Source organism: Podarcis liolepis, assembly GCF_965112155.1.
Source record: "Podarcis liolepis genome assembly, chromosome: 12".
NCBI classification, from domain to species: Eukaryota; Metazoa; Chordata; class Lepidosauria; order Squamata; family Lacertidae; genus Podarcis; species Podarcis liolepis.
Window position 1 is genome coordinate 25,571,439 of NC_139563.1, and position 26,945 is coordinate 25,598,383.

Sequence of the window (26,945 nt, forward strand, 5' to 3'; positions counted from 1 at the left end):
TGTGGCTTCAGCATCAGCAGGTGGTGGCTGGATGCCATAGGGCAAAGGAGTAAGATCAAAGAGAGGTCAATCCCTGACCGTACATTGCAGATAACATCTGAAGCCAGCAGCTCCGTCTCTGAAGGATGTCATGTTGGAAGAGCAAAGAGCGCTATATGAGTTCTGGATCCTTCTCGCCTTTCACCAGTCTGGATGCCGAGGCTGGACGCCAACAAAGAAAGAAAGAAACACACCATTTTCTTATGGAAATATATTACCCAGGAGGACGGAAACCAAACTGGTAAAACGCTTACAGTAGTATTACTAAAACATTGCTGCATTGTCATTAGCTCAGCAATGCATTTCCAGAAGGATTCTTTTAATGGAGTAAAAGGAATTGTCCAAATATTTAGGGGCAGCTATAGACTTGCAGGGGGAGGGCATTTTTCAGCATGAAAGCTGCATTTCCTTCTGGATTTCGCTCTGGGGGGGGGCACATGCAAATCATGGGGAGGTTGAGAGGCAAACATAGACACAGCAGCAAATGAGATTTTTCCCTTTTTACAATAGGATAGTTTCTTCTCTCTCCCCCCACCCCAACCTGGAAGGCTTCATTTGATCTCCGAGATTCCCCATTCCTGTTATAGACAATCACATATGATGCAGAACGTTCACAGCTTTCAGGGTATTTTCACATACCCCACAAGTGTCCTGGAAAAACCAGGGTATCCCATCCCCCCCCCCCCCCCGCCAAGAACACGGCAGCCCTTTTGCCTCATTTTGTGCTGGAATCTCTCCCCCCCCCCCGTGCTTTTTTCTGGGGTTGTGATCTTACGTGGCTTCCCAAAATGCACAATTTTAGATGACATGAGATCATGCGCCCCCCCAAAAATATCCATCTTTTGGGCTCTATGGTCTCACACAGGTCACATGACTTGTGCAGGAGCACAGACGGGAAGACGCATGTCCCAGTTTTGGGACTCAACATGTTGGAGGGTATGTTTCCATAGCATTTATTTCAAAATTGATTTTGCAAATAGCTGCACTTATTCTTCCAAGTGTCTTTCTGGCATCAGTTCAAGGCCTTAACCTTTGAAGGCCTCAACAGCTTGGAACTGGGGTGGAATTCAGCACCATACGATTACAGATGATCCTTCAGCGCAAGCATTTCTGCCTCCCCCCCCCCCCCAGTGCACTGTTCTGGGGGTTCTTCTCTCTAGATTTGGGTGAGGCACGCAGGGGGAGAAGAGTGAGGAAAGCCCAGTTGTGTTAGTGGGAGTCTTTGTGATGGCTTCTGCTAGCACACTGGGATAGATGCATCGGGTCCCTGGACACATGAAAGAACCACGTTCCCCAGCATGAATGTCTCCAAAGCCCTATCAGGATTCTCCCAGCAAATGAAATCAGGTGATTGGCAGCCATCTCAGGAACTGAACCTCCATTTAAGGAATGCACTTTCCTGACAATTAATCAGGAGGCAAATTGAAGTGATTTTGTTCGCTGAGGCTTTTACCAATTCTTAGAATTTGTAATGGTACACTTTTACTGCTGCCAGTATTTTGAATGCTGATGGCATTGTTTAAAATTATCCTATGCTTTTAAGGTTTGTTTGGGTTTCTTTAGATCATCTTACTTATGGACTTGTACCCCTGCTGCCATTTGCTGCTGTACTTTTATTGGCTTTTTTATTGGCGTTTAATGTTTGATGTCAGCCACTCAGAAAACTCTGGTTTTTATGGGGCAGCACAGAAATGATGCAGTTGGGTTTGGTTTTGGGGTTGTTTTTTTAAGTGCTGCTATTTTTTGTCTTCTTGCTGGTCTCAGCTTTTGTACATTAATTTGTGCAACTGTCGATTTTTATAGACAGACAATCAATATTTCAAATAAAAAAAATACTAACGAAATTCTCTACTACAATTTCCCATCCCCACATAATGGATAATATGACCAGCCTTGCTGTGGGAATATTGCCATTGTGGCCACTTACGGCTGTACTTAAACATTTGCACACATCAGAGCTGGCAGATAGAACACACAACAGCCAGGTGATCACATCTCCTCTTACTAAGCCAAGATATGCACAAAACCCTTACTCACATGCGCAACCTCTTTGCTTCTCCCTTCACTGCAACCTGCAATTAAACCAGGAAGTCTCTAATTTACTATAGCTTCCTGTTGCAGCTTAACTAAGAAACTATGGCTATCATCATTGGAAGAAGCCAGGATATTAAACCAACTTCAAACAATTTGTAATATCCTGACTTGTTCTAAAACTGGCAACCATAGTTTCTTGTTTCGAATGAAACAGGAAACTATGGTTAATAGAAAGGCTTCCTGGTTTAGTTGTGCACTCCAGCAAATGGGGGAGCAAAGGGATTCTGTGTGTGAACAGAAGGCTACATCATAGCCTGATATGTTGATCTAAGTCCAAATGTAACCAGTCAGTCTGGAACTTTGGAATCCCTCAAATGGTGGAACAATGCATGGCAAGGGCACAGCTTTGCAGCTTTACTGTGGGATAAGTGTTCCAGTGCTGTGATAGGATATTAGGCAAGAGCTAGCATCTATGGATTCCTTGAACGCAATGGCTGGTTCACACGTGCATTTGCATTGCTTCTTTCTCAGCATTCGATGACAGTCAGCTGAAAGTGGCAGTGAGGTCGTAGCCTTGCATTAATGAAGGACACATTATGAAGTCTTTGTTGCCTGCGGATATTAGACTCGCCCAATCTCCCTTGGAGGTTCTTTGTTCTTAATGAAAGAAATCACACACAACTAAGTTCACTGATATGAATCTCTACCTTTCACTATTATTTCCTTTGTCTCTGTTCCCAAAGACTGTAAAATTAATCTCTCTGGGAAGCTGAGAAAGAAAAGGAACACAGAATTTGAAAGATAGCTTTCAAGTAGAGTAGCCGATTCTTAACTCCATGCCTGAACTTTATAGAGAACATTGTGTTGTTCTTCCATCCACAATAGCCATGTGCAACATTAGATGGGGAAATACCTTTCTCGCGGAATAAGCAGGTAAAGACTCTCCATCTCTACATAGCTATTTCCCCCTCTTCCATTGGACTTCAATTTCGTTACATATTCAAACTCCACATAGGAGCCACAACTGAAAGTACTTGAAACTGCAAGCTATAACATTTAACATTTTAGTGCCATCTATAGGAAAAGGAAGGAACGACTGCAAGGACCATGATATCTTGTTGCCTACAATTGCTATGAAATGGTGGTGGTGGTGGTGGTCCTGTTTTTAAGCATGTTATATCTGTGTGATATTATCCATCTTTTGATATGTATGTATTTATGAGAGTTTCCCTGGTGATTATGAGCCAGATGATCCCACAAATAAAATTAAAAAATAGATCCAAATACTCAGAATGGCGGCCAGTGTTCAAAAATTGAATAGCCCCTTTGGGAAGAAAAAAAGAAAGAAATATGTTATTTGGAGCAACTGGATGTGCTTGGCACATGGCAGTCTCATTTCATGCAGTCTCTGTGCAGCAAGCAGTGTCACTCGTGGCTCCTCCAGACAACTAGTTTATTGAGAATCCATCATGATTTGTTTGCAAACTCAGAAGTTAGACCATGTCCAGTGTTCAGCAAGCATTCATTCTGAATTGTTTGTGAGGAGGTTATGCCACAATGAACATTCATCCTGATGTACTTGTGTGTTTTTTATACATTTTCCCACTAAACATTCATTCAGCCACACATTTTCTATGCATTTGTCCATCACTATCACTTTCCCAACTTCAATTGTACAAACTTTACTTTCTGGTGTAGGTTTGAATCCCTCCCATAAAATACTGACAGTGTGGTGGTGACCTCATTTAAGAGTTCTTAGGCATACAGCAGATATGAGAATCTTGCTCTCAAAGATTACTTCAGTGCTCTTTTGACACAGTGTCTGCTGTGTTTACATCTACCATATTTCACATAATCTTAATTTGTGCCCGGGTGGGCTGCTGTTAAAGACCTCAGCACGGGTCCACCATTCTATCGATGCAGTACCTAAAAATGGCCTTCCTCCTCAGTTACAGTTCAGCAGCAGGCATAAGGTGCAGTGCAAAGAACTTGGCATGTATATATGTGTAACTTCATGCTTCTGGCTGCTAAAGTTAAATAGCACAAGTAGATGCCTATTGTCATCAAAAGCACTTGCATTTCTCATTGCTTTGGAGCTCACCCTGGAAATTATTTCTGGAGGAAGGCCACCGTAAAGACTTAACATATTTATAATGGCATAAACTACAAGGCCCTTGGTTTTTCTTGAAATTTTTGCTAACCGTTTCCCCATCCTGGACACAAATCCTGCACTACTTAAAGGCTCCAAATACCTTTATCTTTTCTTCATCTTTGGCGATCACTTGTAGCTGAGTAAGATTGTCTTCCATAAACATGGTTATTAACAATGAGTCCGTAAGTGACTGTGGAGGCCAATTCTGGATCCACATGTCCTTCCACAGTGGGGGCATTGGTTTCCAGGTGGGAGTTGATCATGGCTTGCCTTTGCCGAGCGTGCCTTCCTCTTAGCATGTTTCTCTCTTGCATCCCGAGTTCGAGTGTCTTCAAAGTCCATGACACCTTTGGTAAAGGCTGTTCTCCAATTGGAGTGCTCGCAGGCAAGTGTTTCCCAATTGTTGGTGTTTATGCTGCATTTTTTAAGATTTGCCTTGAGATAGTCTTTAAACCTCTTTTGTTGACCACCAGCATTATGCTTTCCACCTTTATCTAGGAACAATGGGAACATGGGAAGCTGCCTTATATAAGGTTCCACCTCCAGCTAAGACTGTGAGAGACCCTTGCCTGAAACCCTGGGGAGCTACTGCAAGTCAGTGTAAGCAGTATTGAGTTAAATGGACTCACTATACGGCAGACTCCTATGCTCCCAACCTCCATACAGGACTCCAACATTTTAATATATGAATTGGTGGGCTAGAAATTAAAAGAAATAAAGAAATGTATTGGAACTGACTGGTCTGGATATTCCAAAGCCAGATATCTATAAAATTAACATTTCATTTTACAGCACACCTCTGACCTCTGAAGTGGAGACTGAGTGAGGCATGACATATTTTCAAAGCCTAGCAGTGAAGAAAAGAGGAGCCTCAGCCATAAACCAGACTTTATTATGGTGCATGAAGTCTTTTAAAAAGAATCTTGGGATCTTAAAACTCAGGCTTCGACACATATGCGAGTCCAAAAGCATTTCACGATGATGGCCTCATTCTATTACTTTCCCTTTAAAATGATGGTGGGATTTATGGTTTTCAAAAATGATGGTGGGCTGGGCTGCTCTTGCTTTTGGAAGGCAAACAGGAACTGCTTGAGATCTTACTCCAGACCCATCATCCCTGACCACTGGTCCTGTTAGCTAGGGATCATGGGAGTTGTAGTCCAAAAACATCTGGAGGGCCGAGTTTGCCTATGCCAGATCTAAATATTTCTCATGGAAGGAGGCCTTCAAAGAGAACACTTAGCCCTCCTAGGTCAAGGGTTCAAGATTAACTGAGAGAAGACAACTTTGGAGAGTGATTGTAAGAACATAAGAATAGCCTTGTTGAAGACTAGCCCAGCCAGCCTGGCCTCCTGTTTTCATGGTGGCTAACCAGATCCCTATGGGAAGCCTGCAAGCAGCACTTGAACACAACAACACTCTCCCGACTTGCAATTCCCAGCACCTGATATCCAGGGAGATACTGCCTCTGACCATGGAGGCGGATTTAGCGCATGGAGGCGGATTTAGCGCAGCATAACTGGTTCCCCCACACAGGGCCCCGAGCCAAAGGGCCACCACCCCACCTCCTTCTCAAAGCCTAATAAGCGCTTGCCCAGCTTTGGGAATGAGATGAGGGTGCTCTAGGGCCATGCCAGAGCCCTTGCACCTCCTTCCCGAAGTCTGGCCTCTTCCTCGGCTTTGGGAAGGCAGTGTGAGGTCGGGGAGGCATCAAATTCTGCTCTCGCACAGAGTGCCATATTACCAAGGTCCACCCTTGGGTAGAACGTAGCCATTGTGGCTAGTAGCCCTAGCATCCATGAATTTGTCTAATGTGCTTTTAAAGCCATCATTACCTCTTGTGGGAGTTTACAGTGGAACTATGCTCTGTGTGAAGAAGCACTTTATTTTGTCTGTTCTGACAAAACACTCAGCACCATTCCCTCCCCCCCCCCCCATATTCAGCTTCATTGGGTGACCCTAAGTTCCTAGACAGCATCTTAAAAAGCAAAGACATCACCTTGCCAACAAAGGTCCGTATAGTTAAAGCTATGGTTTTCCCAGTAGTGATGTACGGAAGTGAGAGCTGGACCATAAAGAAAGCTGATTGCCAAACAATTGATGCTTTTGAATTATGGTGCTGGAGGACACTCTTGAGAGTCCCGTGGACTGCAAGAAGATCAAACCTATCCATTCTTAAGGAAATCAGCCCTGAGTGCTCACTGGAAGGACACATCCTGAAGATGAGGCTCCAATACTTTGGCCACCTCATGAGAAGAGGAGACTCCCTGGAAAAGACCCTGATGTTGGGAAAGATTGAGAGCACAAGGAAAAGGGGATGACAGAGGACGAGATGGTTGGACAGTGTTCTCGAAGCTACCAGCATGAGTTTGACCAAACTGGGTGAGGCAGTGGAAGACAGGAGTGCCTGGTGTGCTCTGGTCCATGGGGTCACGAAGAGTCGGACACGACTAAACGACTAAACAACAACAAGTTCAAGTATTATCAGGCAAGGAGAAAAGGTCTCCCTATTCACTTTCTCTAGACCCATCCATGATTATTATTATTTTACACCTCTGTTGCTGCTCAGTGGTACGCATATGCATTGCATATCTGATACCAGCTGACTTTTGGAGGAAAGAAAAAGAAAACATAAAACCAGGGGAGGAGAGGTGCCATGGAAAGGAGTGTCCAGAGTTCCAGCCAGCTAGCCATTAACAGGAGTTCTCCATCCTGCAGCATTTTTGCTACAGGCGCCACTTGTTCCCTCTGCATCCAGTTCGAGTCTTCACCTGTGAAATCAGATATAGTCAAACCTGCATCCTTCCACCACGCTCAAGAAGGTATCTGGATAACCCAGAGGTTTGCAGACATGCAGGAAGTCTTCAGAGAAAAACCCCGAGATGTGGGAAAGGAATTTAAAACCCACAGAAAAGGCTGCTGTGTGGGTGAGATGGGGAAAATGAAAACTGGAGTGAGCAGAGGGTTCTAACTGAGTGATCTGTACATATTGTAGAGAACCATCTCATTGTCCGGCTGGTTAATGTCTTGATTCACATTATGAAGCCATTTTTAAATGTCCCCGGAGATGGAGGTGAGTTCTGCCAATGTAGAAATCCCAAGATTTTGAATGTTGCTGAGAATGGGCACCACTTGAAACAGCTCAGTGAGGACTGAGCATGTTCAGTGGGTATGGAATGCTGGCTTACGATTGGCGCGAAATGGAAAATTTGGAGGGAGGGGGAATGGAGTGGAGTGGGTAGAATTCTGGACAGCCTCTGCCCACTTTTCCCTATTTTATTACAGGGGGCGGCTGTCGGGATATGAGTATTTGTGTGCATGAGAATTGGATCTACTGAAATGACCAAGGGACCAACACTGGCACAGGAGCTCTGTATGTATATTGGGGGTGGGGGGTGTAATTCTGCACAACGTGGGATATAGTCACATACTCGTGTGGCAAATTTGAGAATGTCATCCAGTTAAACTTACATTGTCTCAACGTCCCTTAAAATAGTTCTCGCTTTGCTCTTTTGAAGATTTCTGCTGCGCATATACAAGACCCTTATTCTTTGCATCATGTGGTTTATTGCATTCTTTATATTAGTTACACCTAGTTTATTGGAGCATAAAGATCTCAGAAAAGGACTCTGGCTCCCAAAATAAACATGAAAACTTTAAATGCTTGGAGGACTAACCTAAAAGAGCATTTCCTTCTTTGCATTCTCAAATGCAACCTATGGATGAAAGCTAAATCAGAGTTGTGATTATATTTTTGCATTTTTCCCCCTATCCGGGTTCCTGAGATTTAAACCTCTTTACAATAGCCTCTGGCCAAAGCTGGCATGATTGTGTATTCATGAGGCCCTGGAATCCACAAAGAAAAGCCAGGATTTGTTCCATTCTGTATTAGATTTCAATCTCAAAACCATTATTTCCTTTTCTGGTGTCTTGTTTTCTACTTAGTTTTACTGCACGGTTTTTTGTTAACACTGACTTTTCATAAAAGATTGGCTTCAAAATGTGTAGATCTCTCTCTCTCTCTCTCTCTCTCTCTCTCTCTCTCTCTCCCTCTCCCTCTCCCTCTCCCTCTCCCTCTCCCTCTCCCTCTCCCTCTTTCCAGCACAGCACAAGATCACACAAAGAGGTATGTGTGCTGGTACTACCAAGAGGTAGTTGCATTCCATTTCTTTTACTAACAAAGGCTGTAAGAAATGGTCTTTGAGTAGAGAGAGCTTAGTTTGGACACAATCCACTGGGAAGTTCTCCCGTGCAAACTCCATAGAAATGGAAGCTCGTGAACACGCTTAAATTCAGAAATGTGGAGGGGGGGACACAACCCCACCACGTATTTATCTTATGTTTTGCAAGATACATCTGAAGGCCAGTTGCTGGGAATCACAGCTGAGAAGAGTGTTGGTCCTGCTTTCAGGCTTCCCATTGGTTCCTAGCTGGCCTTCCCATTGGTTCCTAGCTGGCCTTCCCATTGGTTCCTAGCTGACCTTCCCATTGGTTCCTAGCTGGCCACTATGACAACAGGATGCTGGACTAGATGAGCCTTTGGCCAGATCCAGCAGGACGCTTCTTGCGCTTTTAAAGGCACACACAAGGAAGAGTCCTGTCCTCCTTGAGTTCTGCTCAGGTGTTCTTCCAATAGGTTATGGGACAAAAAACCTTGACCCTGCACTTGACTTGTTTTCTTTAACAGTGGTGATGAAGGCCGTTTTTACCAGGGATTTATAGAGCAATTCTAACAAGGTTTTGCCCTAAGGGCCCACAATTTTCTCCATGACCAGATAAATGAACCCTTCTCAGTGACCTGGCCTAGGAGCCATGATTTTCATAACATGCCATGCAGGAGGGCTGTAGCTCAGTGGTAGAACATCAGCTTTGCATGTAGAAGGTCCCAAGTTCAATCCTTGACATCCCAAGATAGGGCCTGAAACCATGGAGAGCTGCTGCAAGTCAGTGTAGATAGTACTGAGCAAGATGGACCATTGGTCTGTCTCAATATAAAGCAGCCTCCTATGTTCCCATGTCTTTGGTTAAATGATGATGCCAGCTCTGAAGGCACCACACCTTTTTTCAAGTGGTCTCCTGGAAATGGGAGGACAGTTTGAGAACCATTGTCTTAACTGTTCTCTCCGAGGTATTTAGTCTTGATCTTCTTGAGCCATTTATTTCCATCTTGAGTTATCTGTGATCTTTATTAGAATTAAAGTGTTTTCTCTTGGATAAATAGCATCATGGGACGTAGGTGGCGCTGTGGGTTAAACCACAGAGCCTAGGGCTTGCCGATCAGAAGGTCGGCGGTTCGAATCCCTGCAACGGGGTGAGCTCCCATTGCTCAGTCCCTGCTCCTGCCAACCTAGCAGTTCAAAAGCACGTCAAAGTGCAAGTAGATAAATAGGTACCGCTCCAGCGGGAAGGTTAAACGGCGTTTCCATGCGCTGATCTGGTTCGCCAGAAGCAGCTTAGTCATGCTGGCCACATGACCCAGAAGCTGTACGCTGGCTCCCTCAGCCAATAAAGCAAGATGAGCACCACAACCCCAGAGTCGGTCACGACTGGACCTAATGGTCAGGGGTCCCTTTACCTTTACTTAAATAGCATCATAATGTAAATGATGGAACCCAACTGGCTTGATAATGGAGGTTCCTCTCAAATACATAATATTTTATTGCTGACAAGTGCCTCAATAGAAATAATATCTCCTCCCCAGCATGCATCCTTCTCTCCAAACATCTGTGTGTTTAAAGGAAGGCCCATAGCTTAGTGGTAGAGCATCTATTTTGCCTGCAAAAAGTCCTAGGTGAAACCCTGAGAGCCACTGCCAGATGGACCGTACATCTGGACAACACTAAGCTAAATGGACCAACAGATAAGGCAGATTTTTGTGTTCCTATGTATCCTTCTGGCTTTTCTAGGCCACATGCTCATAGGATTCTCTTCCACTCTCTTCCTTCAGTTGTCTGCCAGCGGGTTAGGTTCATTCAATTTATACATTGCATCTCGCAGTAAAAAGTTCTGAAGTGATTTACAACCAAAGCAAAGTATTCCCCTTTTCTGCATGGATGGCAGGTTGAAAACTGAAACTATGCAGAACTCAGCATAAAACCAACCATTTTATACAAGTCTAGCATGTAGAACTCTTTAGTTTAGAGAAAAAGTGTGTAAGAAGTTTATATAAAATTATGTATGGCATGGAGAAAGTAGACAGAGAATAGTTTCTCTCCCTCCCTTATGACATTTTACCTGTAAGCTGCCTTGAGTCTCTGTCAGGGAAAAAGACAGAGTATAAATATAATAATGATGGTGGTGATGATGATGGCATCCATCAGTCTCAAGAGACAATGGGGTGTGACTCCAGGGGTGAAGTCAAATGTCTGCATTAGCAGCACCAAAATGACCTCCCTGAGATGCAAGCCTGAGCAGTATGTATAGAGGTCCTAGGCTGCCCGGACAACAATACAGCCTTCCCGGACTCACTGATGTGATCCAAAGGAAAGGAAAGCAATACGTTTGGCACCAGCTTGGCTGCAGGAGTTGCCAGAAGGAAGCATACAAAGCACCATCCAACCATCTTAGAGACTCTACTCCAGATTTGAGTAGGGTTTGCACTGTAGCCTTTTCTTCTCCTGAAGATATCCCACAAGGCAGTGGAGGTTTAGGATCTGTGGATATAGGGTGGTATAAAAATTCAAATAATAATAATAATAATAATAATAATAATAGGACCAGAGTTTTCCTTCTCTTAGATGTTGACAAACCCCATCTGCCCCTCACATCACTCTACAGCATGTGCAGAAACTGCCTTCTTGACCATTGGACCCACTACTGGTCTCATCCGCTCAATCTGCCAGAACCTGTCTTCGCATGTGGGGCAAGTCCCTAACTCACCGAGGATTTGAGATCCATCGGCTACCCTCACCTGGTTTAGCTGGCCAGTCGAAGCCACATCCCAGGAACAGGAATAACAGCAACAACACTAGCACTCATAGATACCCAATGAAGCTGAATGTGGAAAGATTCAGGGCAGATGAAAGAAAGGACTTCTTCACACAGCTCCCAAAACCTACTCATGCAGGAGGCAGTGATGACCTCCAACTTGGGTAGCTTTGAAAGAGGATTAGAGAAATTCATGGAGGTAAAGGCTATCAATGGCTTCTAATCATGATGGCTACTCTCTGACTCCGTGGTTGGAGGCAGTATCCTTCTTAATACAAGAACAAGGGGCTGGACTTGATGGGCCATGGGCCTGATCCAGCCGGGCTCTTCTTTCAAGGTTCAACTCCTTCCTCATCCACAAAGCTCTCTGGATGACCTTGGGCCAGTCAACCCATTTCTCAGCCCAATCTATCCCAGCAGTTTGTTGCAAGTATAAAATAGGGGAATACTATGAATTTTCTTTGAGGAAAGGCAGGCTGGGAAAGCAATTAAATAAGCAACTGGATAAAATGTATGCCTAAAACTTTCATATGGATTCCAAAACCCTAGTCATCAAGCATGGTTCACAGGTGGATGAAGGCTTCCAGATGCAAATTGCCTTGCTAGTTGCACACCCTGGTGTTCTGGAGTAAGGTTACCAGACGTCCCCGTTTCCCGGGGACAGTCCCCGGATTTACAAATCAGTCCCCTGGCAAAATCCATCTATTTAATAGGAAGTTGAAAAGTGTCCCCGGATTCATTGAAAAAAAATTATTAACCTTATTCTGGAGGGGAAAGTGTTTTCTGCATTTGGGACCTTGTTAAGCCTATAAATACACATTGTAAGCTTTTTGGTGGTCATGCAAAGTAGTTGAAGTAATAGCTCTCACGTATTGAGGAAGGTGGGGCAACTGAACACACAACATTTTTGCAAATTGGTGCATGAAGTTCCTCACACACTCTGTGCGAACCTCATCAATATACAAAACTATGTATGGATAGTTCGAAAAGTTAATTCTGACTCTTATTTCAAAAGCATTGCTGGTTTTTAAGGCTGGTTAGATACTTCTTTGAATCAGTATAGCCAAAAAAGGCAAAACATCCTAGTTCTGTGAATCACATTATTCCTCATCCCTAAAGGAGGACCACAAATCTGTTCCAGTATGGAAGTGTTTGAGCCAACTAAGGCTTAAGTGGAGCAAGCAGAATGCCCTTCTGGAAACAACAATTTAGGACTGCTCATGATGGTAGGATTGGGAGATATAAAAAACAGAACAATTGAGCAATATCCTGTTCTGTAAATAAAATACCGATGTTCACTCCAAAAGCATAAGCGGTTGAAATAAATGTCAAATCTCCCAATGCAGAATAGTGTTTTTGTTTTGTGCATAAGATGAGTCAATAACCTAGGGTGCATAAGGCACCTCATTCCCTCTTAACTGTTGTGCCTTTTTACACACACATACTTGTTCCTTTCCTCACTTTGTTGAAAAATTCTTTGGATAACCAAGAAATCGAGCCACTATCCCAGTAGTAGCCAATGTGATGTCCTCTAGATGTTTTGGACTACAATTCCCATCAGCCACAGCCACCATGGGCAAAGGTTACAGATGATGGGAGTTTTAGTTGACAACATTGGCTACCCCTGTACTACCTGGTAAACCCTAGGCTAAGATTTTGAAGTTTAATAGTAAGTCAAATGCTAGCACTCATAATCTCTCTTAATATCAGGAGCCATTAAGACAGGTCTTTACTTAAAGATGATTCAGTACAACAGAAGGTCTATTCCCTGCCCTGCTCTGGAGGGAAAAGCAGCTGGGAGCACTTTTGAGAGGGAAAGTGGACGGTAGGGAAAGGGTTGTGCACTCTGTCCCAAACATACTCCTCATAACAGCCACAAGCAGCTGCTTTTTGTTTGGGAGGGATGGATAGACAGATAGTGAGACAGACAGATATCTCTGCACAATGTTTGACCCTGTAATCCCAGTGATCCACCATAGCTGTAATCTTTTATCATTCTTAATATGTAATTAGTGGATTTATTCCAATTTCAGCATGTATTTTTCAGCTTGTGAAATCCCCTCTCTCAGATGCTCAGATGCTTTTCTGTTCCCTCTTACCTTGTCCAGGCTCACTGTTTTCCTACTGTCTCCACTCCTCCAAACAAGACGGCATCCCAAGACACAAAGGCGAACTGTATTCTATTCAGTAAATGTGGACTGCTCTGCAGCTCTGGTTCTGGCATGTCTTGCTCTGGCAAGTGAATGAGGTGATAACAAGGTTTTCAACTTTGTGGCAAGTAAGCACTGAGAAAGTCAGAAAATGAGCAAAGTAATTGAGCAGAGGCTAGATACTCCCCCCCCCCTTTCCTTAATGGGGTTCCTACTTCTTTGCAATGCTGTCTGCTTTCCAAATTGCAGTTGCACTTCAGCTGCCTGGAGATCACTTGTTGAAGCTCAGTATGTTTGGAAAGTTGACCCTGTGCAGTAAAAAGTAAGCCCAACTGAGTTGCATGGCGTTTACTCCTGGGGAACTATGCACAGGATGGTAAGTCATGTAAAACCTAATCAACTGGTCATTCTGCTATGTGCTGCTGCTGTTCGGCGTGGCTAGGTGTGTCACTACAGCCACCTGCATTTTTGGACTGTTCTTGGGGATGTGGGTATGGGGCTGTCATGTTGAACTTCTGCACTCCCAGAATCACAACTATGCCCCCAGTAGGGGCTTTGAGAGCACAGAGCAGCTTTTCCTTACATACAGACCCATAACTGAATGCAGCTGCATATTCAAAAACAGGGGAACTAATGCAGAGAGATTAGGAGCTGGATGCTGTCAGCCACAAATTATCATTTAACTTTGGCTCTGATGCAAAAACATATCCCAGTTACATCATACCATTGTAGTTGTCCATTGGTCACAGTCTCTGGAATGAATACTTTATGTACTAGCCATTATGATGGTACCTCAGATTGGCTCAGCTGTTTTTGCCATGCCCTGTTATGGTGTGCTGAGGGGTTGTGTGTGTGTGTGTGTGTGTGTGTGTGTGTGTTTACAATTCATTGGAGAAATCTTTCATGGATTATCACTAATGCCTTTCCTCGATACAAAACCAACACACATACACACCAGATGAACTAAAAGCCTGCTGGAAAGGTCACATGAAAGGAAGTCTAGTAAAAATTTCTAAACTTAATTAAGGGTCTTTTTTTTTTTAATTACAGAGACTTTTCACCTTGGAATTAGAACTCTTTGTAAGCTGAGGTTTGCTGGCTTTGAATGGAGGGGGGGACACAAACACAAGATTTTCCATTCATCTAAGTATTTCAGCAGATGAGATAGTTTACACGAGAAATAACTTGCCGTTGAGATCATAAATCTTTATGAAGGCTTGGATACTAAGGTAAGTTAATTGAAAGAAGTTCTTGGAAAGAAATTCCCCACCTTCCCTCTCCCCTGCAGCCATCCACACTATGTGGTGTCATGTCGCCCTCCTGAACAATATGTGTTGGGGCACAGGGTACTCTGAAATCCGTCAGAATTGGACTTGGATTGTAAAATATGTAAAGGAAGTTCATGGGGAGAAATTTTCCCAAGCTTCTCCTCCACCCATACATCGCTGCCCCATCATACATTGTTTTGGAGGGGCCCTTAATCTTCCAGGCAAATTTGGGGGGGTCAGAAGCAGAAGCTTTTTAAATGCTGCACAGTAGTTTACAGTCTCTAAGTGCTTAGCACTATTTCAGAGGAAATCCATTCAAGCAAATCCCCCACTCATCTCAAAGAGAGAGAAATGTTATTGATGCTATGGGTAGAAATGTCTATGCTGTCCTTCAGTCGAAATACTTCATAGGCTAGCTGAACATCTACCGTGTCTTCTCAACACAAAATGGCAGCCATCTTGGATTTGACAGAGTCCTTCTTAGTCATGATGCTGATATCTAGGATAGCCAATATGGTACCCTCCAGACAGTGTTGTACTATGACTTTCATCAGCCTAAACCAGTATGGACAAACAGTCAGGGATGACAGGAGTTGTTATCCAAATAAGCTAACCCTGGCTTTTGTGCTTCTGCCAGTGGTTGCTCTTGTTGAGAGCATTCTTCCAGGTGGCAGGACATTGTAATTTCACCTCAGGTGACAAAATCGGATGGGCCACCCTTGGTCAGTGCCTGTGGCTTTTGGAAATCAGGGTGTGGAAGGCATGCAGGAGTTGCCTTTTTAAAAAAAACAACAACAACACTGATGCCATTCCTCACCAGATCCTCTATTCTGGGAGGAAATGTTGCTGGGTTTCATTTCCAGAACAAGTGGACTGATTTCGTTCACTCACCTGGGGTTTCTCAGGCTCCCCTCGCGCTGTTTAAACTTGGCTGCACATATTCACTGGGTCGCCAGCATGACGACAGGCAAGTCCAAATATAGTATAGTAAGATAAGATAATCCTTCAAACACCCCACATTAGGAAGGGGTTAGCTCAGTAGTAGAACATCTGCTTTGCATACATCTCCTCAGAAAGAAATCAGTGTAGGTATCACTGAACTAGATGGGTCAATGAGCTGACTCAGTGTAAGAGCTTCTTATGTTCCTAACCTTACCACAGCCTTGCAGCACCGACCTTAATGAAAGGATTGCCTGTTAATTTAAGAGAAAACCACATTGCGTTGGCTATATTACCCTGACGACACAACAAACCCAAGTACATTGTTTTATAGGAACTCTCTACCTAGAGTCTTAAACTCCCACCTTTAGGACTTGAATTTTATTCAGCCATGAAAATGCTTCCTTATTCATGACTTAATAGGACAAAATTGATTCCTTATGCCGACCCAGAGATAAAACTATCTGTTCTCTTGTTTCTGCTGAGTCTCTTTGTTAGTGCATGCGCTATCTGGACAAAAGAAAGAAAAGTTCGCTGGACATTTTGCATTTGTTAATCTCAGGAAATGCTTCTGAGATATGACACAGGACTCTGTACAGTAACAGATTGTTACAAATGGCTCTGATTCTCAAATACATCTGCTGGAGAAATAGTATCTTTACAGCAGCATTTTGTGACATTTTATTTACGCACTCACTCACTCACTCACTCACTCACTCACTTACATGGAAGGGGCTGTGGAAGTCTGCACTGACACAAATAACACCATGATAAATATTCCTCCAAAAAACCTCTTTCGGGGTAGGGGGGGGAGATAAAAAAATGTGTGTCATGAGAATTCTTCCTCAAAAGACAGACTCTTCTAAGATTTAAATTCGGAATCATTTCAGATTAAATCAAAGTGGCTTCCTGTATAATCCTTTTCAAATCTGCCCAGAAGCGAATCCTATTGAGCTCGATGAGACTTACTTCCAAGTCATTGAATTAAGGATTGCAGCCATACTGTGTTTAAAATAAAATGCATGAAATAAAATGATTCGTTTGAAAAGGAAAGATAAAGCCCTCAAACAATAATTAATAAAAACACACGTGCAACATAATCTTGCTTGCCTGTTTTACACCTAAGTATGTGTACATAGGATTGTATGCAGTCTTAACCAGGATTAAACCCCACTCAGCACAGTGGGGTTTACTTCGGAGCAATCATGCTTATGTTCTGCCAAAAAGAGCAGTGCAAAAAGACTGAGGGCAACCAATGAAATGCTCAGTGTGATGCTTTAAAAGTTTTTGCTTCTTAAAAAATAAATAGTTGTGGATTAATATGGAAACAGGACAAAACCAACTTATGAATGAACACATGTGAATTGAAATGAACTGGCGACAGGCTGATCCATCCTTTTCTATATATCTGTAATGCATTGGTTTCAAAGGCTACATTTACTTTTGGAAGAACTTAAATTTCCTGATCATTCAAAAAAAAAAAAGCATTTACAGGGGAAGCAGAAAACAAATGTTTCCAAGGCAGCCAACGCAAATACATTTCTGATTTCTCCTGCTGTAATAAGTACCTACAGTATAATGCCAGATATTTCCCAACAATTATTGCTTCTCATGATAATAATGTCATACGCATTGACCAATAGTAGTCATATTTGAAAGAGTGGTATCATTACCATTGCTTCATTTAAAATCTGTTGAAAGTACACTATCACCATCTACTGCTCACTTGGCTGAACTACTGGTAGGGTCTAAATAGCCAATTTAGGTTGGGTTGGAGTTCAGCTGATGTACGCAACCTTTTAACTACCTAAATATCACAATATGTTTTTTTCAGGGAAGGAACTTCTCAACATTGTGTTCTTGCCATTCATCATATCCGTGCACTGAAGAGAAAGTGCCTTGTCTCAATTCATAGCAGTTACAGGTGTCACAGAATCCAGCAAACCTGAATAAGGACTGGCAAGAGAAGAAAACGATAAGCAATAAATGGGAAGACCAACGCAGGGTATCACAGCTGAGTCAAAAGTCTATTATCCTAGAGGCAAATCCCTATGTAGTCTGGTGTCAGGAGACTCCATAAAAATTTGTGACAAGGACTGAATGAAGTTCACAAGCTACGGGGTCATCTACAACCAATATCAAATAACCATATTATTTAAACCCATTAATTAAAAAATAGGATGTGGCCTGAGTTGGGTAATTAAGGTTCTTAATAACAATAAATAATATTGCATAGGTAGAAGAAAGGAGTGTGGAAATCAACAGTACAGGAAGCTGCCTTGTGCCAGGTTGGACTAAGACTTTGCTCATCATCACATCAGAGAATCGACTATATGTATTTAAGGGTTAAGTAAATGAAGAGTATGCCAATTGAAACTAATGGGAGATATGCTTAAAGTATATGTATGTATGGGGACGTGGGTGGCGCTGTGGGTAAAACCACAGCGCCTAGGACTTGCCGATCATATGGTCGGAGGTTCGAATCCCCGCGGCGGGGTGAGCTCCCATCTTTCGGTCCCAGCTCCTGCCCACCTAGCAGTTCGAAAGCACCCTTAAGTGCAAGTAGATAAATAGGTAGCGGGAAGGTAAACAGCGTTCCGTGTGCTGCTCTGGTGCAGGCTCGCCAGAGCAGCGGTGTCACACTGGCCACGTGACCCGGAAGTGTCTGCGGACGGCGCCGGCTCCCGGCCTCTAGAGTGAGATGAGCACACAACCCTAGAGTCTGTCAAGACTGGCCCGTATGGGCAGGGGTACCTTTACCTTTACCTTTGTATGTATGTATGTATGTATGTATGTATGTATGTATGTATGCATGCAACTTTTTGCATATAAAAGGGTTATCTTCAACCAATTTTTACTAAAATCAGACCCACTTAAATTAATGGACCCAAGTTAGTCATGGCCATTCATTTCAAGGGGTCTACTCTGAGTTAAAGTTAGTTGAATACAGCCCAAAGTCTCTTTAAGCAAGTGAAAGAAACCCCCCCCCCCAAGTATTTCCTTTGGCTCACAATATAGACAACAAGGTTATTTAAGGAGATTAAATCCACAATATAAACAATGGGAGAAAGAACACTTTACAATATCCAAAAAAGCAGCATATTTAGTGGGTGATTGCATGTCCTTAAAACCCTCTTTTGTACCACGTCACATAAGTGTTCAGAATTTGGATAAACGTATTTGAAATGTGACATTCTCCATTGTGACTTTGTTCTAAAATACAGGTGGGATGTCTGTGGCTTTCCAGATATTATCGCACTGCAGCTCACATCATTCCTGGTGGCTGTTCATACTGACTGGGGCTGATGGAAGATGAAGTCCAACAATATGGAGTCCACGGGTTCTCCATCACTAGTGAAAGCCAGCAGGTGTCAAGGTAAGCAGTGGTAATATTTAGTGAACTCCATTTTCCATTCCCTAATCCATACTGTGGACTACTTTTCAGGTGAAATTTCCTCCCCCTTGTCCTTCAGAATTTCCAGCCCATGATTTTAATTAATACATTTAATACAGAAAAAGCAAAAACCTTGTGAACTATGCAGATGGAAACTAATTATTCAGAATCAGTGAGTGCATAATATTCTGAAGACTATGTCTCAGGATTAGTGCTAATATGTCACACTTGATGTGTCTGAAATCATCAAAGACAAGTATTGCACAAGACAGTGTCAACAGCTGTTCAGAAAAGGGATGGTTATGAAGAAACACATTGTTGAGTCTATATAATCTCTTGCTCGTCCAAGCCACCAGCTGCTTGCACTGATTTCAGTCCTTAGAAAAAGGGGTTTAGAATGGGAATTAAAGAAGAGAGAGCAAGGGCTCGTTTATCAGCCCACATTCTTGATATTTTCAAAGTTGCTCTTTTGAAAAGATTAGGAATTACGGCTGCATACTCTCTACATTTAAAACACATTCAAAGCATGTCTTTCCCAAGAGTCCTGGGAGCTGTCGTTTGTTAAGGCTGCTGGGAATTGCAGCTCACTGAAAGGTAAAAGCCATGTTTAGGATTCATTTGAGGGGGCGGCTGCTTTAAATATATGGTGTATATGCTTTGAAGAATGGTAACAAAACAGCTTCCAAGGGCTGGGCCTTGTGGCAGGACTGGCACTGAAGTCAATGCCAGACAGTGACATTTTGCTGCCTGAGGTGAAGGACAAGATGGTGCCCCCTGCATTCCATGTGAGCAGGGCCAGCCCAAAACATTTTGGCACAGAATGGCACCCGCACCCAACCAGAAATGAAGGGGTGAATGAAGAAGAGAAGAAGAAGAATTTGGATTTGATATCCCGCTTTATCACTACCCGTAGGAGTCTCAAAGCGGCTAACAATCTCCTTTCCCTTCCTCCCCCACAACAAACACTCTGTGAGGTGAGTGGGGCTGAGAGACTTCAGAGAAGTGTGACTAGCCCAAGGTCACCCAGCAGCTGCATGTGGAGGAGACGCGAACCCGGTTCCCCAGATTACGAGACTATCGCTCTTAACCACTACACCACACTGGCTCTTTATGAAGATGGACATCAGGAAGAAGGGTGGAGTGAAGATCTACATCTGGGTGGGTGGGAATGAAATCAACCTTACCAGATGGTTGAAGTGGGAATCAAAGGCTGTTATGGGGGGAATCAGGCCTACTCTGAATCATGTTGGCCAGGAAACCCCAGAGGGCAGCCCCCACCATTTCCTCCCTAGCGGGTGGGAGACCAGCAATGTCTCCTACTTGCCAAGAGACCACCAAGAGGCATTGGTGGGGGTGCTGCCAAGGAGCTGGCAGTTGTGGCCTCCAAGGAGTGCGCCGCAGCTATCACTGCTACCATGAAAGCAGCAGCAGCGTGGCCCAACTTTGCATATGAAGCTCCCACTTTTGTTTTGGCTTCATGGCCATTTGCTGTGATGCTTTACCATGATGCCAATGTCACAGCTGGTAGCACCTAAAGCAGACATTTGCACAAAGGTCCAAGTAACTTTATACAAAAATGACACAGGTGTGAGACCTAGTGTCATCCATCTTAATCCATCGTGGCTGCTCTACTGTGTGCATTAAACTTACTGTAACCACCCAGTATGCAGGGCCCAGATTAATGGGATAAATCAGACTATAAGTGAAAATGGCAGAAATCACTGTTATCGCTCAGTGCATGTCTACTCATAAACAAGCCCTGTTGAGTTCAATGGAACGCACTCCCAGTATGTCTAGCACAGGATTGCAGCCTTGGAAATCAAGTGAGATCAAAGACATCGTGTTTGCGTGAGATGCAATGTTCTATTTACAAAACTCAGTCGATTGCTCAACTTTATAAATAAGAAGTTGAAATAAATAATGATGGAGGTCCTCCGCAACACATGTGCCATAAATACAATGTCTTTGATCATACAGGATGTTTCTGTAATGACCATCCAAAACAGCTGAGGGGATTTGCTGGCACATCAAATAAGAAAAAGGCCGCCCTTACTGAGAACGTGAATAGGTCAGGCTAGTAGCTTATAATTATGTTAAAATTTAATCATGCTATATCAAGGTGGATATTTTCTGTTTGCCTGCAGTGATAGATCTTGCCGGATGACAACATCCCACATTCTTACTTTAAGTTCGGTTGAACAGATCCATCTATTCCCTGTTTATATCACTTCTGTGTGTGTTCATTTCATACGTCCATTCTTCCTTACTTCTGCACTAATCTGTGGCATTTTGAAATAAGCACAAAAAAGACGTAGCAGGAAACCATGCTTAATCACCATGGCATCTGTTGACTCATGATGCACCAAGAAGGGAAGAGGGAATGTCGTGAAGATGGAGTCTGTTAACTTGGCTTAATAATGGAGCTAGTCCAGGACATTTTGCTGCCTAGGGCAGAACAGCAGAAGACACCCTCTTTTTAAAAAGTCAAGATGTGTAGTACCCCAGGCTAGCCGATTATTTTGGCACCTGAGGCAAGAAAATCCCACAAGGGCTTCTTCCCATCCCTAACAGTAAAAATATAATAATGCTAAATATCACTCTGCTGCCTTTTCATGACACCCAAAATCAGTTGTCTCCCTTTGCTTAATGATAGGGTTTGTCCTGCTTCATAAGCTGTGATATGGACACGAGAACCAGGCTATAGACTTTTCTCATGTTAAGTGTCTTTAGGTTTTATATGTAAAATTTCTATGCCTTGCTCACAGGATCATGGAGCAAGGCTACTCTGGTTGGTTGCCTGTGCTCTTGATGAAAAAGTATGACTCTCCTGAACAGAATGCCCTTTCTTTATGATACATCCTCCCTTAGGAGTCTCTTTACCTCATTGTAACTGAAGGAAGCTGAGCAGAATAGTGCCCTCCAATATGTTCTTAGACTACAACTCCCATCAGCACTGGCCAGCAGGGCCAATGATAATGGATGCTGCCATATGTAATCTAACAACATCTGGGGGGCAACATGTTGGATACTCCTGCTCCAGGTGCTAGAGATCTAGGTGGGATCTTTTGATAAAGGGCAGTATAATAAAATAATGATGATGATGGGGGTGGTGGTGATGATGTTGGCCATCTAACTGCAATTCAAATACTGGGCAGTCTTCCCAGAGAAGCACCTGCTTTTCCACAAACATTTGCCAAAGAGGGAGAGCGAGAGAGAGAAGGTTTCACTGCAATTAGTGCTGAGCTTGTTTATGTGACCCAGGGCACAATAACAGTAGTTTTAAAGTAGGCTTTGAAAGAAGATATTTCACCCTGCCCTTCAACCATCCGATACGTTTTTGGTACACCGAGGACATTTGGTGCACCAATTTGACAAAAACAGCCAGACACATTTACAGTCAGATAATGTATTAATGGTGGGTGTTGTTTGTGTGTGGTTTTTTTTAATGTGTTAACAAGGGTCAGGAGCTTGAGCTGGCACACGCATTTGTAATTTCGATTTCATGAGCACATTGAACAGCTTTGTTTTCTGTGATGCAACACAGTTGGCATTTGCTCCTAGGTCATCCATTTTTCTCTTTGTGCAGACACATAACTTTTCCTTACGGTTCTGGTCCTTCCTTACTGTTCCTTACAGTTCTGATCCTGCAAAGAGGAAGAAGAAAGCAAATATCCAAATGGATCTTTAGATGGTGAAGAGGGCTGCACTGGAGGTTTGTTTAATGGTGCTTCTGCTGCATGGTAACAGCACGCAGTGTTAATTTATTGTAATTATTTAGTTGCTTTTTTCACAACAGTGACCGAAAATCACTTACAAAAAACAAATATTAAAAACAAAAGTAAAAACCTAAAATGCTCAACAATCGTATGTATAAAAGGGCAGATCCAACCCAACCCACTAAAAAGATGACTCAAATAAGAGCCCCAAAGCCTGCTTGTCTTCTCTGCCCAGGGGGAATGAAGGGGCAATGATTATGCCATGGCAACCCAGTCAGATGGGTGGGGTACAGATAATAAAATTATTATTATTAATGGAAGGACCAGCAGGGCTGCACTGGGCTCTTGAGCCGGAGCTTTTCCACCTCTGCTCCAGATTTTATTAATTTTTAACAAGAGGGAGGTTTGCAGATGGCATTCCCCCATCAAAAGTTGAGTGTAGCATAAACTCTGGCTTGTGATAGCTACTGCGAAAAGAGAACTTTTCTGCAAGATCTTCAAAATGTAAATGCATTCAGAGGCCTGAACATTTATTTTTTTTCAACTGGAACCTAACATGATTGATAATGTTGGTCCCTTGATCAATAATGCCGTTTCTGTAACCTGGGGAGAGGGTCAAAATCCCCCCTCCCTCACCTGTTAAAGGTGTTGGGGTAAGTGGGGGGGGGGTTCATTCAGAGTAGGAATCCATTGAACGATCTCTATTCACGCGCAGCTTCATAGCGGGACTCATCTTTAAGACGTGTCGAGGGTCAGGGAGGCCGGCGGGGGCTGGCGCCCACCTGCCTGCCTCCCCGGGGCAACAACGGCAAGCCCTTTCCCCATCCGAAGCGGGCTTTTGTGCGGGCGGAAGCAAGCCGCTCGCCAGCCGCCAGGTGGAGCTCCGACCCCCGGACTCCGCTCTTGGAAATCGGGGAGCGAGCCTGGGGAAGGGAGGAAGGGGTTAAGGAGCTGATGGTGGCGGTGGAGGAGCCTCGACGCCTCTGGAGGGAGACCCACCCGCCGCGCGCTCCCCCTCGCAGCCCACCCAGCCGCAGTGGTGGGAGCAAGGCGCGCGGGATGCTGCCGGGGCGCAGCGCAGGGGCAACGATGCAGCAGCAGCAACCGGAGAGGGCAAGCGGGGCAGCGGAGGGAGGCGCGGAGGGAGGCGCGGAGCGGGCCAGCCCCTGATGCGGCTCTTTCTCCTCCTCCTCCCCCTTCTGCTGGGCAGCGGCTCCGGCAATTCCCTCCCTCCCACCTCCTCCTTCTCCACCTCCTCCTTTCCCGGTGGCGGCGGCGGCCGCTGTTGCCACGGCGGGGGAAAATGAGCAAGGCGGCGGCGGCGCTTCTGCTGTGCCTGCTGGGCTGCAACGTGTGGAAGGCGGTGACCAAAACCTTAGGAACGCCCGGCGCCGCTCAAGGTCGGTGCGAGGGGGGCCCGCTTTTGTGCCGCGGCGACGGCGAACCGCAGCGCGCACCCCGGGGAGGGTTTCGGGATGCGTTAATGCGGGGGGGGGCGCCTGGAGGGATCCGGGGGTTGCTGCATAGAGAGAAGGAGCCCCGATCGGGCGCCGGAGGTAGCTGCTTCTCTCGGCGCGAGGGGGCGGCGCCCGCCGTGACGCCCATCGCCGCCGAAGTGAGCTGCGGGGCGCTCGGTGGTGGCGGCGGCGGGGCGCCTGGCTCGGAATCCGCCGCCCCGGAGGCTATTGTTACCGCAGCCTCCGCTTCGGCTTTGTGCTTCCCGCACGCTTCGCTTTGCTTTTCCGCCTTCTCTCCCGCCCCCCCCCCGCCCCGAATCCTCCTTGCCTCCCTTCGCAGGCTTTTTCTGCGCAAGTCTTGAGTCCCCTCCTCCCCCTTGACTCTTGTCGCGATGCTGCCACGGTGATGGGCGCTTCTCTCTCCCCCCCCCATCTCCCCCCCCCAGTTGCTTCCTCTTTGAGGATTCGGATTGGTGTTAGGGCGGCTGGCCTCTGCGTGCATGTTTCTGCTGGAGGCTGCTTCGATTTGGAAATGCTTCGATTCGAAATGAGGGCGAATGGGAGCCCTTCTGTTCTGCAGGTCTCACAAGGTCCTGAAATAAAATTATCTACTGTGTTATGCAAGAAGGGGGTGTCTGACCCCCAAAAAACGTGGGGGAGAAGGGCCATCTGGCAAACCTTTGATTCCCACCCCCCACCCCGGGAAAAAAAGACCCCTTGACAAACTGTTCTGCACTGCTGGTTCCACGGGGCTTCGCTTCTTGCTAAACCCCCTTCGTGCTGCCGCTTTTCTTCCCGCTCCACCAGGTGTTTGTTGTATTGTAGCTGGTTTTGCTCCTGTGGCCTTTCACGTTGTGTGACACACACACCCCTTTCTTTTGGTGGCATTGGCTGGGTCTTTTATGGACCCAGCTTGGCAGCGACAACCCCTGCCCCCGAAGGTTTAGATTCTCTTCTCTCCCGCCTGGCTCTGTTAAGATGCCTCCTCTGGGGAAAGCAGCTTTCAGAAGAGCTGCTCACCCTGTAGTCTTTGCACAGGGCCCTTTTGCAAATACAAAAGCAGCGTGTGTGTCGCTTGCTAGTCACGCTTTGGGCTCATCTGTTCAGAGGTGACCATATGCGATTCTCATTCCTTGCTATGCTGATTTTATCCATCCCCGCCCCCTACCCCGGCACAAATAATCCTATATGGCAAAAGCCTTAAGATTAGAGGGAGCATAGATGATGCTGAAGCCAAATCTGTAAAATTAGCACTTATTAGGCCTTATTATTATTGGAACCAATTTTTGCCCATTAAGCTCCAACCTATTTGCTGCATATCCTTCCATCCACAAAATGCACCTGTGTGCTGTAAACCTGCCACTTCCACAAAAGTGCTGGAGGTGGGAGAGCTGCTCAATCACCATTTAGTCAAGGTCCCCATGTGCATTTCTATCCTTCATTGTTGCCGGAATGTTTTCCCTTCTCCCCAGGCTTCTCTTTGCATCTTTTAGAAAGAGACCCCCTCAAAAGCCACTGATCTGCTGTGGCTTATATTTATGTTAACTTGCAGCAAACTAGGGGTTTTCTTGGGAGGGGGGGGGTTCGTGTTTTGGTTTAATTACCTGCTGCAGGATTGACTGCAAAGTAGCTGGTAATGAAACCATCAAGGGCATTTGCAAGAGTGTGTGCTTATTCTTGTAAAAAGCTTCATCAAGGCAGGCTAATAACATCCCACCAGTAATAAGGATGAGAAAGCAAGTGGCACCATGGTAACAGTCCCTGCCTCCACTTTTGGTGGGTATGCATGTAAAGGCCAGTGACCTTTAAGTGACGCTATTCTATACCCCAATAAAAGATAGATTACAATTGTGCCTTTTACTACTGTTATGTCATTGCTTCTGAATAAATCATCCCCTCCCTTCTGCACTATGTGCTCTTAACCTCCCCCCCCCCCAAAAAAACCCCGTAAGCTCTAGCCCTGTGGTCTGATTCTTATTTTGACAAGATCAGTTTTGCTTTGACTTCTTGAACTTTTGACTGCTGCTTTTGTTGTTTTGCTTTCTTGGGGACTCCACAAAGTGGTCTGTCCGTGTGTGTGTGTGTGTGTGTGAAGAATTCCTATTATGATTGAAAAACTGATCAATGAGTTGAAACAAATTGCTAATCTACCAGATTTTGTTTTTAAATGATACTCGTTTGGACCTGCCCTTTGCAAGTAGGTATTAATATTCTCATTTCACACACACAATAATGTAACAATCCAGCATGGGGAGAGAGGTAAACTTAAGCCCCATTGATTTTAGTGGGACTGAAGTTTGCATAGCTGCCCTGTGTTGTGGCAATTGGGTTTTTAGCTGGTTTTCAAAACATTAATCAATGCCCGTTGTTTTTGTGAACCTAAAATTCATATTGCCATTAGGTTCCCATAAAATGTGACTTGGGATACTGTGGTACAGTGGTGAAGAAGTTGTGTTCTTGCAGATGCTATAGGACTCCAGCTCCCATCAGCCTCAGCCAGCATGACCAGTGGTGAGGGATGATGGGAACTGCGGTCCAACACAGTAAGGAGGGGATTTCCCATCTCAGCTGCGGCATTTGTATGCATAAAGTTGAGGAGCTGCTTAACTTGTTGAAGGGCCATGAAGTAAGGCTAAGAGGCCTAAGTGATGCTATGTTCATGATTTTGCAATTGAAATTTATACCAATAATGTGGAATGAAAGTACAGCTGTGATCCTGTCGTTTTTGAGTGGGAGTAAGTCCCATTGACATTGTTTCCTAAAGCATTCTCTCATAGGATCAGGTTGTTGGTTATCGAATGAATGATAACATGGGAAATATGTGCGCCACAGAATTCTTTTATGTAGTAGCTAAATTCCTATAGAATTC

The 26,945-nt window shown here is 44.6% G+C and overlaps 1 protein-coding gene and 1 long non-coding RNA gene across 3 annotated transcripts in view; both read left to right on the forward strand.

Annotated features, from left to right (window-relative positions):
• LOC310689711 overlaps positions 1 to 20,971 on the forward strand; it is a 43,670-nt gene extending 22,699 nt beyond the window's left edge. Inside the window, exons 2-5 of the long non-coding RNA XR_014517609.1 lie at positions 13,261 to 13,430; positions 14,353 to 14,531; positions 18,734 to 18,885; positions 20,881 to 20,971. This is a non-coding gene — a long non-coding RNA (uncharacterized lncRNA). The remainder of the gene's footprint in view (positions 1 to 13,260; positions 13,431 to 14,352; positions 14,532 to 18,733; positions 18,886 to 20,880) is intronic.
• A 2,588-nt stretch (positions 20,972 to 23,559) lies between these two features.
• FAM171A1 (family with sequence similarity 171 member A1) overlaps positions 23,560 to 26,945 on the forward strand; it is a 73,726-nt gene continuing 70,340 nt past the window's right edge. Inside the window, exons 1-2 of one of the 2 annotated variants that reach the window (XM_083467404.1) lie at positions 23,560 to 23,732; positions 23,830 to 24,019. In XM_083467404.1, coding sequence (XP_083323530.1) covers positions 23,574 to 23,732; positions 23,830 to 24,019 — 349 coding nt within the window. In that variant the 5' untranslated portion in view covers positions 23,560 to 23,573. Of the gene's footprint in view, positions 24,020 to 26,945 lie in introns of both variants that reach the window. The other variant, XM_083467405.1, reaches the window with a different exon arrangement.